At 39.9% G+C, this 14,282-nt stretch overlaps 4 protein-coding genes across 4 annotated transcripts; 1 reads left to right on the forward strand and 3 right to left on the reverse strand.

The window, feature by feature from the left end:
- Positions 1–353: 353 nt before the first annotated feature.
- On the forward strand, positions 354–5,178 carry LOC141825757 (uncharacterized). Its single transcript, XM_074713144.1, has 6 exons — positions 354–639; positions 1,328–1,533; positions 2,111–2,405; positions 2,695–2,802; positions 4,200–4,444; positions 4,822–5,178. Exons 1-6 carry the CDS (start codon positions 409–411, stop codon positions 4,937–4,939), a joined length of 1,203 nt encoding a protein of 400 aa, XP_074569245.1. The 5' UTR covers positions 354–408; the 3' UTR covers positions 4,940–5,178.
- A 965-nt stretch (positions 5,179–6,143) lies between these two features.
- On the reverse strand, positions 6,144–7,565 carry LOC141824582 (transcription factor bHLH113-like). The gene is made up of 5 exons (XM_074711890.1): positions 7,287–7,565; positions 7,058–7,216; positions 6,859–6,924; positions 6,696–6,746; positions 6,144–6,590 (listed from the first exon to the last, which is right to left on the reverse strand). Exons 1-5 carry the CDS (start codon positions 7,563–7,565, stop codon positions 6,441–6,443), a joined length of 705 nt encoding a protein of 234 aa, XP_074567991.1. The 3' UTR covers positions 6,144–6,440.
- A 2,070-nt stretch (positions 7,566–9,635) lies between these two features.
- LOC141824581 (uncharacterized) lies at positions 9,636–10,635 on the reverse strand. Its single transcript, XM_074711889.1, has one exon. The coding sequence runs from the start codon at positions 10,633–10,635 to the stop codon at positions 9,685–9,687; it is 951 nt and encodes a 316-aa protein (XP_074567990.1). The 3' UTR covers positions 9,636–9,684.
- Positions 10,636–12,731: 2,096 nt separating this feature from the next.
- LOC141824617 (small ribosomal subunit protein eS19-like) lies at positions 12,732–13,849 on the reverse strand. The gene is made up of 4 exons (XM_074711936.1): positions 13,692–13,849; positions 13,356–13,446; positions 13,074–13,257; positions 12,732–12,888 (listed from the first exon to the last, which is right to left on the reverse strand). The coding sequence occupies exons 1-4, from the start codon at positions 13,779–13,781 to the stop codon at positions 12,828–12,830; spliced, it is 426 nt and encodes a 141-aa protein (XP_074568037.1). The 5' UTR covers positions 13,782–13,849; the 3' UTR covers positions 12,732–12,827.
- Positions 13,850–14,282: the final 433 nt, after the last annotated feature.

The following is a 14,282-nucleotide window of genomic DNA, read 5'->3' on the forward strand; positions in this document are numbered from 1 at the left end:
CAACACCTGAACCTAAATACCTACATTGTTTACCCGTCCGTCAAGCCGTCCTAGACGGTCTCAAACTTGGGGTCCATCGGGTCCGTCACTCACTCGTCGAATTCGATTACCTTGGCGGTATGGATTCGGGTACATGTACCCATTAGTCAGATATTCCATTAGTGCGCGGCGGATCAGGTGTTGCCATTGCCGAACAATGAGAGTTTACAATGGAACGTGGGTGATTTACATGAATTATTATAGGAGACGAACGGTTCAGATCATGCTGTTAAAATGGATCGCTGTGGTTTACTAAACATTTGATCTCTGATATGGCGATATGAGTAATGCCTAAAACAGACAGATTCGTCGAGGGGAATCGAGAAGGGAAAGGGAAGGCACGTGTAGTTGTTGGGTGGGCGACGGGGCATGCCGACCACCGTCGCCGTCCGAGCTGGGGCATTGCTCTTCCCGCGGCTCCGTCCTCCTACCCCGCCTCCCCTCCCACCGCCTCTTCCGTCTATCGCTTTCCGGGGGACGTTCCTTCAGCTTCGGCTCCCTCCGTCAGGGCTTCGATCCAGGCCTCGCCCGCTTGTCCTCGTCGCCGCCTCCTCAGGTTCATCCTTCGATGAGATCGACTCCCACAGCAGCTCCTCCAAGGTTGGATTTTTGCCCCTTTTGGTTTTCCCTTTCGCTTTGGGATTATCGGATGCCTTCTGCTGGTAAAGCCTTGCCGCATTAAATTAAAGAATGAGATATCATGAATTTCAGTCATCGTTAGATTGTTTATCACGTTTGGAATTATGTAGCCAGAAGTACCTGTAGAATATTATTACGTATCGGTCTTGATGAATTTCGGGATCTAATTGATATAATAGAAACGAAGATGATTATTGGACAGCATAAAATGAATCGGTAATGATAACGAATTTATTCTGAAAGTAGTTCCTCGTGGATTAAGTATTAACAAATCCATTTTTTTGTCAGGAAAATTAACTGAAAACAATTGTTTTTATGTTTATGTGCTACTAATGGAGGTATCGCAAATTAAAGAAGCTTAAGGAGGTAGGTTCAGTGCTTGTATAGGAGTTGCTTAAAAATGTAAATTTCAAAGATGGCTGACATATCTCAAATTATAAAATGGGCGTTCCTGAGTTTTTTCCTGGTTTTGTTATTGTTATAATCTAACAGTTCAGTTATCTGACTGCCCACCTTGTTTCCTTCCATAACTTATATATTTGTGTTAAACTCTTTCATATTATACCAATTAAGTATACTTTTGTGTTCTCACGAATGGTATCTTTTTTGGTGGGGAATTTTCTTAAGCTCATTAACTTTTGCATTTCAGAATTCCATTATCTTAAATTTGGTTCAAGAGATAGAGCCTTTGGATGTGAGCCTCATTCAAAAGGATGTTCCAGCCAATACAGTGGATGCAATGAAGAGGACTATTTCAGGCATGCTTGGCTTACTTCCATCTGATCAATTTCAAGTCCATATAGAAGCCTTATGGGAACCACTCTTCAAGTTACTCATTTCTTCTATGAAGACAGGGTACGCTAATGATGCAAATCTACCTTGTTGTAATTCCAAAAAATTTTCGCATACACTAATATTAAAGCTTGTGCTTTTCATTCTTATTGATTCATTTAAGGTTAAAATGCTAACCATCAGAATTCTGTATTTTCAATTAATTTCCTTGGTAGAAAAAAGAAAAAAGAAAAGTTGGATTCCTGGGCTATTTGTAATGATAGACACATTTCTGTATTCAACCATGGGAAACTTACTTTCTTACTGTTTACGTATTTGTATCCATACGTACTCTGTGAAATTGTTGTTGTAGTAGGAATCACCTTTTAATCTCTTACCATTCTTTTAGTTCACCATGTATTCTAATTTTAATGTTATTTAGATTGCAGAAGACTTTTCATTGTTTGCTATTAAAAGTTATCACTATCAAAATATGATTTTTTTCCCCCACAAAATTAGAGATCTCATACTTTACAAGAGTTGACGTCTGAACAATTTTGCTTATGTTATTTTCTACTTGCTTAATTTAGTATTTACATTGTGCATTTCCATTTTTAATTCTTGCCTTGTAGATTACTTCAGTCTTTTATTTATGTTGCAGGTACACTTTGCGCAGTGCTGAATATAGGCTATACCTTGAAAGAAATCTAGATATCATTGAAGACAACACTGAAAAAGAAAAGGCAGAAATTTTGGATGAAAATAACTCAGAGATTTCATTTGGTAAGTCTTCAAGAGTATCTGATTCTCCTGGAAGAATCAATGCTCATCACAATCTTGAAAAGAAAGATCAAGCATTACATGCAGATATCAGTATTAACAATCTTGGAGAGTTGACAACTGAAGTTCAAGAATACATTTCCTACATGCAATCTCGTATAAATCTTGCAGAAAAGGTATTAAGAGCACTTTTTTCTTGGAAAAGCATTGTGGAATTTGTCATGTTGAAAAATAAAACTACTTAGTGGGGGTTAAGCATCACAGATCTCTTCTTGAATATATCTTTGTTTCAGAGTTCATAATGACTTCAATCTATACTAAATGCCATACATTGCAACTTTTGACTTTATTGTCTAGGGCCCTATGCTACATCACTTTCACATGTGCATTTATTATAAATTTTTGTGAACCAATGATCCATTAATCTCCAAGATTATTGTTTTCTGTGTGCTTTTGTACTTACAGGAGCTGCATGATATCAAGAGGAGAAATTCTGCCTTGCAGATGCAACAGTTTGTTGGAGAGGAAAAGAATGATTTGTTGGATTATCTAAGATCGTTACAACCTGAGAAGGTTAGTGAGTTTTTATGTATGTTTGTAACATTTACAAAAGTGTATAATTAGCCCAGCTTGTTAGTTTCTATTAACTAGCAGAATTTGGATTCTATATAATTGGGTACTAAATACTAATGCCTGGTATAATAAAACCCTTTTTTTAACTGTAGCGTTGACCACCAGCTTACATTAGTCAATATTTTCAGCTACCTATTCAATATTCATATACAACATCTTTTACGAACTCATGTAAGTTCACTCAGTAGGTCCTGCTAACGGAATGTTAGCATAAAAATGTAAATTTGTCACATATGCAGATATGCTAATTTATTGCCAAATAAAATATGTGCTATCAGAACAATTTTATAGAGTTAGTAATATTTGTCAACTTCAATAGAGAGAACTCACAAAAAATACTCTCTGCAACTATCCTCATAAACATTATGATCATATAGGTGTTTCACATTTCTTCTTGGAAGTTCTTATTTCAGTTATCTGTTATGGGACTTTTACTATAACTCAACCGTACCTAATGGGCTTCCCAGTTCAAGAAGTCCTGACACTAAAGGATTGACAAAGATCAATGGCAGTCATATCTCTTATAATTGAGATGATGTTGTATCTACAAAATCAGCATACTATACACTAGAGTAATTGTATTCAGGCATATATATAGTAGTGGCAAGAGGGAGTACATTTTATCTGATACAAAGTCCTAAATAATGAAGGCATTTGCCTATGGAGGTACAAACAACTTCCAGTGTAACTAAATGAGTCTGTGTTCAAATTGTCTAGTTTCTTTGCATTCAATATCCTGATTAACAAGATTTTCCTTTTGAAACTCTTCTATGGGTTTTCCTTTTATGCATTTGCATTGGAGCTTGCCTATGAGATCCATTGATTTTGAAATGTCCGTAAACTCTTTTAGAGAAATACTTCATGTGTTGAAACAACAAGCTGATCTTCCTGTTCTTCCAAGAGTACTTGTACATGTTTCAAGCAAATTATAATATAGTTTCCCTTGCTACTTTTTTTTACCAAGATTAAGAACACATCTTATATCATGAACTTGATGTATTTACTGCATATTGCCTACAAAAATAGTAGTGAAATATTTTTACCTGAATTATCTATAAACTTAATAAAATTGAAGCTACATTTGGAAAAAATGATGAAAGATACTTGAAGTTTATTTCTGTTTTAGTATTTCCTACTCTTTTTCCCTGCTGTTAGGAATGTTAAGATGGTTGCAACCCGAGTGACCTTTGTTCAGATAATGAGAACAACTGATTTCTCCAAGAAGGCTGATGTTTTCCTTGGCTCTCTTGACGCTTTCCAGAGTTCACATTGGCGGGACTCTGTTTGCTCATTGAATTTTCTTTTCTTGTTTCTATAACAAGGTACAATTTGTTCAGGTTGCTGAACTTTCAGAGCCGACTTGTCCTGGTGTAGAAGAAGCAATCTACTCAGTTGTGCATGGCCTCCTTGCAACTCTCTCTCCAAAGATGCATTCTAAACCCCCTCATCCCGCTGATAATCCAACAAGCGGAACCTTAGGCGTTGGTAAAGATGACCATGAGGAACTTGTTGAAAACACTTCCACACAATTTCAGCCTATTATATCCATCCCCCGGGATTATCTTGCACGCCTTCTGTTCTGGTACTACAAATTATTACTTCATTGAAGGCATACTTTTGATTAGGCTAGTGAACTGTGACCTTTGTTTCAATTTAGTTACTTAAATTTAAATTGTTACAGCTAAATTGTTTTTATGTTTTTGGTTCTTTTGAAGGGGTGTGGAACAAAAACGTCCTTTTGATTTCATGTACAATGAAGATGGTTATTCTCTTAAACATACTGTTAGAATTTAGAGAAATTCTAGATCAAACTAGAAGTAGAATTTCCTGAACTCAAGTTAAATCAAAAACGTTCTGAATCTAGATCTTTGAATTGAGATGAAGGTCAAAGTTCAACCTCTATACTAAAACTCTCCCTAATAATATTTTTAAGCCGTTGTTTGCTTGTGGTATTCTCAGGTGCATGCTATTGGGTCACCACATCAGAGGCCTCGAATACCGTCTTGAGCTGATGGAACTTCTGACAATCCCTACTGAGACACAGACTACATCATACGAAGGCGATTCGGTTGCTTAACCTGGCCTCATTGGTTCAGTAGAGAAAATCATATGATGAAGTTTTCCAACCCCCTTGCACAGACGAGACAAATGGCTCTGGTTAAGGATGCGCAAGTTCACATCAATCATTTGGAAGTTGAAGATGATCTTTAGATTTGGTGATTGTAGATACAGATGATAGAAGATTTGAGAAATCAGAAATAATCAACCTTTGTAAATTACCATTCTCGACTAGTTAAGTTACATCTGTTCATTTCATTTTGGTATTGGGAGCCCAGAATTGATATTTATTTGCAGACTACTGGAATAATGTTCGAAGTCAGGTCCATTTCCTTACAAGTCTCGGTTGTTTTCAAATCAGTGATCAATTTTACTGGAGTTTTTGAAATCAGAGATCTATAACTATGCTCTTAAACTTTTGCTGCAAGCCTAGTCGATTATGATGCAAGGTTGTATGTTATAGTTTGCATGGTTAGTTAAAGATATCAGAGTCGGTCTGTCTGATTCTGTGTTAGTAACTACGACTCACTCTAGCCATTTCAAATGCAATGGTAACAGAATTACTTTTCACTGTAAAAATATCATGTCCTGTTTGTTGTTTGAAATAGAATAATTATTCTTGAAAATAGAAGAAGTTTAGATATCTAAAACATTTAATGATGTCAATGTATAATAACATCTTGTTTCTTAAAGTTGCTAAAAATTAATCAACAAATGTTATTATTGTTTTTTGATAAATGATTGTTCATGGCGATTTTAAATTCACCTTGAACGTGGAAAAATCATTAACGTATTAATTTTATCATGCCAACATAGTTTTTCTAAATGAATTAATTTTTTAAAATAGTTTTAGAATTAATATAATCTAGATTCTAAAGTTATTCTATTAACCTTTTCAGTTCAAAACCAAGAACTTATCTAGAATTAGAAATTTTTAGTTTTACAGATATTTGTTCATAGAATTATGAAAAATATCACATAAAAATAAAGAATTTACATTAAACTCAAATTTTTGATACCATTTATTAGATTCAAACTTGAGGTCTACTCTAGTGTTATTTTGAAAATTAATAATAATAACAAGAAAACTAATTAATGCGTCTTAGACATCAGTATTAAAGGATTCATAGTTTACCACAATGATTGTGAAAATTCTATTCTAATCCAAAATGATTACTCACTGTGAGAGACAAACATCACTGTACATCATATTCCTTCCCTCCTATCTGGCAAAGAATAAATGCCAATGTTTCCGCACTTTCTTCTTCATCAGATTACAAAGCAAACAGAACAGAAATGGCGACAGAATTCTTGGCGACTTCTTCGATTTCCCACTCACTCGCAGACAATTTAACCACTTTATAAGCTTTGCTTTGCTTTTGTTTCGAGCTCGCCTCTGTGCGACATTAATGGCGTTTTAACAACAATATATTTGCAAGCCCGAGGCAGTTTTTGTCCCCCCTCAAAGAAAAGCCGACAGAAAATGGAGCCGAAAGCCAATGCCTTGGAGCTCCTGCTAGTTAGTGCTTGGCGTTGGAGGAACCTCCGCTGTTCCCGTCGGCCGGCGACCATAGATCGGCGCCGTTGCTGCTGCTCGCTACGTGCTCCGTGTACGACACCGGCACCAAGCACAGCCCCCGGCTTCGCAGGTCACTCCCTCTCCCTCCTCCCTTCGTTTTAATACACCAAACCAAAATAAGTTTCAATATCGGCGATCAAATTAGAAGCAGAGGCGAGAATAGATAGAAGAAAGCGTGCCGTGCAATTCGTATTACATGCGGGTGCGAATAGGATGGCAAGCTTTGCAGGTACGGAGAACTCAGAACCTGCAACGTCAGTTCAATTGAAAGGGATGATGACCAGTATAAAGGTCATGTCAGAGACAGAGAAGAAAGAAAGAAAGCGCCATTAAAGTGCTTCAAAGAAAGAGCACTACACCTGGACTTGGTCATGCAGGAATCTGATGTATCCCTGAGCTTCATGCAGAACTGATGCTGTATCCGACTGCCATGATCCGCGCAGGCAAAGTCAAATCAAACATTACACTCGACAGCAGTGTACTTACTGAATTACTGCTAATTTAGGTATTAGGCAAAGGAAATTGAAGGAAAGCATCAGCTTGATCGATTGATCTTACCTTGCCGAAGGGTGAAACCAGCTGCTGCAGTGCCATAATTCTTTCCCCCAACTTCTCCTTCCTCACCATGATCGTGCCTGACGGACCAGCAGAGGTCTCTGTTTTGGGCTTCTTGGTGCTACTGGTTGCCACTCTCCCTCTTCCTCTACTCGCAGCTTTCTTCTCGAGCCGTTGACGGAGTTATTTCACCATCGGTGAGAAATAAATTGAGAAAAATAAAAGGACTCACCTTGGTGGGGGACTGGGAACTGGTGATGGTTGTGGAAGGTGGAGAAGAAGAGAGAGAGGACAGAGAAGAGTCGGTTGACTTCTGGGAAGCCCTCCGTACTGCTGCCACTGTCTCTTCCTGCTTCACACCGAAACAGAGCATCGCGGAGGAGTAGACGGAAGAAGACGATGAAGAGAGGCAGGACGTGGGCGAGAAGACGTCATCTTCTTCCTCGCCCGACCGCAACATGTCCATGAAGCTCTCGTCGTCCATTTGGTCACCGAACCCCTCCTCTTCCATCCGAACAGAAACAGGCAGACGGAGAAAAAAAAGGAAAAAGAAAAAGACAGAGCATGAATTACAGAAACAGCTGAAACACTGCGAGCACAGTTCCCTATCGAGTCAATAGGCTTCCTCAAGCTCGATCTGGAACAGTGGCACTGTGGCAGGTTGGGAGAAGTGTTCGGAAGAAGAACAAGAAAGGTCCCAGAGCCCGAGCCTAGCTTTTTGTTGGCTTCTTCGCCGCTTTTGGCATCACCATAGCCGCAGGTGGGCGGGTGTCTGGCGCTGCTTCAGCTTTTGCTCGCTTGCCTTTTTGTTGTCTTTCTCCTGTTGCATCTGCGAGCTTTGGATGCTTCGTGTTCGCTTTATTTTAAGTTTCGGGTTTGGCGTCGCTCACTCCCGCTTCCTCTCTCTTCCTTCCTGTCACTCAAAACCGGCATTCATTTTTTTTTTCAGGAATCGTGCTAATTGACGTTTTCCGTGTCAAAATCCAAGCTCCATTACTGTAGTCCTCTGTTACTGTGAGGCAAGCTTTCGTTGCTGGTTGTTTGCTGAAATAATTTGTGACAATAAACTCCAAAGATTTAAAGCAGAAGATTAATTTACAGATTGGAAGAATCTAATCACCGGAGTTCCTGAATTGCACCGAGTGAGTGACGACTGGAGAGGACGACGGCGGCTACCGTCTCCGGCATGGCGTCACGAGTAACCTCTGCACATCGAAGTGGGATCGATAACGACGTGAGCGGCGATGGTAACTCTCTGGTCATCATATGGCCTTTTTCGAGTAGGACAGATGAAAGCGACGGAGGTACGCTTCAAGATCTCGCCCGCGGCTTCGTTGTATCTATTGGAACGGAGTGGGGCAGGCTTCGTCCAATCTCGCCGGCGCATCACCGGGTTATCCCTCCGGCGACAGTCACAGTGAAAAGGGAAGTGAAAATTAATCGCAAATACAGACATGATCATTGTGGGAAAACTCATGGCTTCCAAATTCCAACAAAAATCTTCTTTATTCGAGTATATTTCTTTATTGACATGATTGCACTCGATTCGTAGTTGAAAAAAACAATGTATAAGAATCATTTTAGTGAGTCATGCTCCTTGACTCATGTTCTATTGTGTCTGGAGATGGAGGTTTTATCTACTTAAAGAAATTTATCACGAGGAACTTGGATGGGTTAAGAAATTCACGATTGTTCTTACCACATATGATAAATTAACTGATGGTTTATTGCTGGTGGGTGGGCCGGGCCTTGGGCCATGAGACAACGAGCCCATCGAAGCCCCAGATATCTGATGATGGGTGCGCACATTTTGTTGCAGTTTTATTCTGATACTATTTATTTTTTTTATAATCTGATATTCAGTTTTACTAGCTGACTAATTTAGTCATCAAATAAATTCAAGAAATACGATAGCTCCTGACTTAACAATCTAATATCATAAGTAGTTCAATCGTCATAGATATATCCTATGTGAGAATTGAACACTGATTATTTGAAAATATACTTTGCTTCCTACTACCTTACCAAATTCGGAAGGCAAAGAATAAATAAATTCTCTCCTGTCTTTATCGAAATGGGGTGACCACTCCATTGTACGTTTATTAAAGGAATTCGTGATCTAGTTGATCTAATCGTCCTCTGGTCAAAGTTGATCCCTCTACCATTTGAAGTTTGGCTTAACAATGTATTTGGTCCACCAAAAGCCAAAGTTAGTTTTGACAGTGGAGCCTCTGTCGTTTTATTCAGTCTTTGTAAACACGAGACTTCCATGCTCTCTTTGGTCTTTCACAACTTCCATGCTCTTCTGTTGCTTTCTGTCCTCGAAGCTCACACAAACAGATGATGGAAAAGAAATTGATATTTCGAAACAAAATCACATTGTGCAGCAATTGCTAGGAGAATTGTGTTCATCATTACAAACTATGAGCACAGAAACTACCACTTGGGAGTTTCAGCAATGTAATGTAAGAACCATGTCATGCACGTTGGAAAGTTCCTGCAGTAATTAAAATGGAATTTTCCAGGACACAATGTATATTCGTTCAAATGTACAGTCCCAAAGCATTGATTTGGATTCCTATGACAAATTTGATCTCAATGAACAAAGTTATTGATCATGATTTATTGATTTAAACAAATAGCGCAGCCTTTTCCTCGGGCTTCAATTCTCCTTGATCTTGCTCGTGCTCATGCTTATTCGCAAGTGTGCAAGCTTCGTACAACTTGCAATTCATGACGACCTCGAGAACGATCAGCAATGCGTAGAAGTAAACAATGGAGATGGCCTCCCACAACAAAGACGAGCTCAATTCCCCTGAAACGTTGTATTGCCGGATCACCCTGTACTGGAACAGAGCCTCCACCGCGGCCATTCCGAGGTTGGCCGGCAAAGCCAGTGCCAGAGCCGTCGACGCATGCCTTCTCACGAGGAAGCATGCCTTGAGCACCGGGAGCAGCCCGCCACAGCCGTCCACTGCTGCCACGACGATGGCCAGGTTGCAAATCACGGTAGAGTTGGCGATCACGACGGAGTACAGGACGGCTCCGGCGGCGGAGAGGAGGAGGAGGAGGGCAGAGTTGGAAGCCAGGCCGAGGACGTCGGCGGCGTTGAAGACGAGGAACAGGAAAATGAAGACGGTAGCGTTGGCGGAGAGGACGACGAAGGAGTTGAAGAGGTGTGTAGGTAGAATTGAGCGGTAGAGGCGCAGAGCAGCAGACAACGGCAGTGACCCCTGCTGGCACCTCCGGCCGCCGCACACGACGACGACGACGCAAGCCTTGGCCACGAGGAGGAGCGTGAGAACAAGCGGAAGCGTGGCCACGAAGCTGAACACGGTCTGCGCGAGCTTCAAGTTGAGCAGCTCAAAGAACTCCGCCGAAGCAGGGAACCTCGCAGCCAGGAACATGGCCGACAGCCGGAGAGAGATAGTCTTGATGACGGGCTCCGACAACGGAACCATTGCCTGCGACAACAGAATGGAAGTCGAAGCCGGCAAGACGAGCAGAGCAGCAATGGATGTAAAAGACTGGTAACCATCGAAGAAGACATTGATGGAACTCCTAATGATCCTGAGAGCCATGGAGGAAGAACCAAGCGATTGCAAGGCTTCGATCTTTGAAACCTCGAGGAATATAAATATCCAAACGGAAGTGGTGGCGATAGGCCAACTCTTGGAAAACCACCAACTTCATGGTAGGCAGTGCATGGTTTTCACTGGAAAGATGATTGGAATGATTAATTGATTGAGCTAAATGGATTAGTCGATGTTTAATTGCTGTAATCTTGGAACTTATGGTGCTTAAAATGAGGCGAAGGAATGACGAGACTTGTTTTTTTTTGTGATTTGAAGGCGCTTAATTAATTGACATCTCCCATATTTGTTAATACCAGAGACCTATCTCTTGCATTAAGGTTTGAGTTAGAGAATATACAACTTACACTGACAATCAAATAAACAAAATCAAACACAGAAATAGTGTTGTGAAACTAACTTTCTTCCACTCTGAAATTGACGAAGAAGAGAAGGGAAGTGATGCAGCTAGAAAGTTGGTGATACGTAGCAAGCAGAGAGGATATCATGGTGTATTTTTGTAATGGTAGGTGCATTGTCTTAATACATCGGCCGACACTAGCGAAACCTATGTTCAGAAATCACATATCACTAGATCAGCCAATTTCGATCCATTATAACTTAGTTTCTTTTCGAGCACATATTTTCTTCATTTTTATATTGAGCTTTGAGCTACTTCAAAGGTAATGGCTGAGGATCTGGTTAATTAAGTAGCTTCTGAATTTTGTTCTTACTTTGAGGAAAGGATGAAATGACTTAGGTGAGAGGTCAGGTCAGCTCATTTGGTGGAGGTGAGAGTCCACAAGGATGCCTTCGTACTAAAACTCATAATAAAAAAAACTACGAATCGCTTTCATTGATCCATGAATGCTACATTGTTGAAAAAATTCAACTTGACCAACCAATAATTCAGGAACTAATAATAGATTATTGACAAACTTTTATGGATCCATCATGCAGTGTACTCTTCGTTAATTTTCATTTTTTTTTTTTTTGTCTATTGTTTGTTTCCTTTGTGTTTCTTTGCGATGTTAACCCTGAATAACAATTTTGAAACTTTAACTGAATCAATACTCGATGCACATTTTCCGTTTCTGTTTAAGCTAACAAATGCATCAAACCCTTTGTCCCTAATGATCAAAGGATAAGTGATCATTGTTTGGTTGGCGTGTGCAAGACCTACTTAATTAAAGCTCATACATATATGTACAAAAATTAATATTTTGGATTTATCTAACTCATGCCTTAAGGATGGTAGGGTTCATTTCTATCATGAACTATGGAACTAAGAAAAGCTGAAAAATAATCAGCTACCGACACTGATAATCGCAAGCAAAGACGTGGATATCTGCTGATTGCGGTGGTATCGTCCAGACTGCAGCTTGTTAACTAGTCAACGAGCAAGAATTTCAGTATTTTACAAAAAAGAGCAATATGTTACAATCATGTTTACTATTGACTATTCTGTTTGATTTTATTTAACGTGCATTATTTTTATCTTTAAACTAAAATAATTAATTTAAAATTATAATAAAACGAAAATACAAACTATTCAACATTCTAATTCTATAGTGCATATGGCGAACTCCCCCTGCGAGCATGCTGAATCTCTGGTCCCATAGTGAACCCAAAGATTAGAAACCAGGCTCTAGCCGTGGATAGCAGGCCGCTATGCGCTATGTAGGGCACATCCTAGCCCAATTAAACTAGGCTGAACAATCCTAAATCAGGGGCTGGTCCAGCCCAATATTGAGACCCCTCTTCCTGTGTAGCCTCCTTATCTTTGGGCACATGGAGCCTATAGTGTAAGATACCAATGGCTGAGGGGTGTAAACTAATGCATGATTGTCAGTGGGATTTAAACATCAGATCGTGTCAAAAAGCCCTCAACGCAGGTGAAATGCAATAGACGACCAGACATCAAACTTTATTAGCCTGATTAGTTCTTGCTGAGGGTAATCAAGAAAAACGGGAAACGGATATATTGGCAAGCAAATATATCAGGGCTAGCATAGCATAAGATAACCATTATCTGCCAATTCCAAACAACCTACAGCAGCATGATAAATCTACTATTTCCTAGTAATTTGGCTCGAGCATATGCATTTAGTAAAGTTCGAAATTAAAAGACAATTGGCCAAAACAAGTCTAACTCACATATCCATGCTGATAAAAATGGGCCCAAAGATATTTGAAAGTCGTCAGACACGTCCAGCTACTTGATCAAGGTCCCTCTGCCCTTGAGAACTAATCCTCCTTCCACTGAATTCAAAAAGGGGAAGAAATATCATCGCACTGTAGTTCGATTAAAACAAATCTTACAATACGAACAGTAAGCATGCACAAAGATCAGAATTCCTGTTCGATGAAATAGAATGCAATGACATACTACTACTGCTAGAAACATATGCTTCCCTGAGAAGACAAGAATGATGAGATATGCTTACCCTTTAGGGTTGATTTCTATGATATTCATCGTCTCCAATTGTTGCAAAATGTGACGAGCAATTGCCCCACTGCTCTTGCAGAAATGCGGTGGACGGCTTCCGTTCCTCTTGCGCCCCCCATAGATCTTCTGAAAACCACCAACTCCAATTCCCTGCCTCAGATATATCTTTCGTGCCATTGAGGCTACAACAATAGTTAATTGAAGAGATCAGGATCGAATGAGATCTCAGGTGGCAAACACTACACTGTTAAAGAAGCATGCATCATGTGCATCGTATTACCAGCTCTGATGTAGTACCAATCAGGATCATAAGGGGCAAGTTCCTTGAACCTTCCGGTCTTCACAATGTCTGTCCACTCAGGAAGTTCCATCTATTTAACAGAAAACAGCCCGCGGTTAATTGTTATAGAACAGGACATGGACAAGCCAAAATGTACAAATATAAATACTTTACTGTTCATATGACAATCATGCGACTATTCACATGCCAATGCCGAAGTAACCTTAGCTTAAAACTTGATCAAATAGCAAAGCAGCAAATCAGAATATGAACGTCGAGCACCATGTCAAAAGTTCCAAAGTAAGAGAGCGCACAGATCCATCAATAGGAACCAACCTTGCCAGATCTCTTCAAATGGGCGGAGTACGCCTTGACGAATTCGTGAGGAGAGACGTCCTTCACGGTCTTTGACGCGCTGATCTCCATGGCGCTCTCTTCTCTTCCTCTCTGCTTCAAGCGCAATGGAGGGGGTGGAAGCGGCGGACGCAGGACAGCAGACGTTAGGGCTTGGGGAAAGTGAGAATAAATACTAGGTATAAGAAGCCACTTTTCCTATTAGACGGGCATGGGCCTGTGGATCGTGATGGGCCAATCAATTTCCGACTCATGAGGCCCATTCGTATAGAACGCGTAATGTCTGCAAAAACCTAAAATTAATCACAAGAATAAAGGAGACTTGTCAAACCAAAGAAAACATAGACCTACAGAAAAAAAAAATACAGAACTTTTCAATTTAACAACAAGAACTGCAATGATAGCTAAAGAATTCTGCAATAATAGCCAAATGTATCATGGAGGCTTTCAAAGAACACTAAGATTTAGCTAGAGTTTTAGTGTCAGTATTTTATGAACAACAAAAAGCCGGCAGAGATGGATCTCTTCTTGAACCTTATAATGAAGCTTAAAGGTTTCTGAAGTCACGATTGC

The sequence above is a fragment of the Curcuma longa genome, chromosome 3 (genome assembly GCF_044706935.1).
Source record: "Curcuma longa cultivar G26 ecotype Majalengka, Jawa Barat chromosome 3, ITB_CL_G26_1.1, whole genome shotgun sequence".
Classification (NCBI taxonomy): domain Eukaryota; kingdom Viridiplantae; phylum Streptophyta; class Magnoliopsida; order Zingiberales; family Zingiberaceae; genus Curcuma; species Curcuma longa.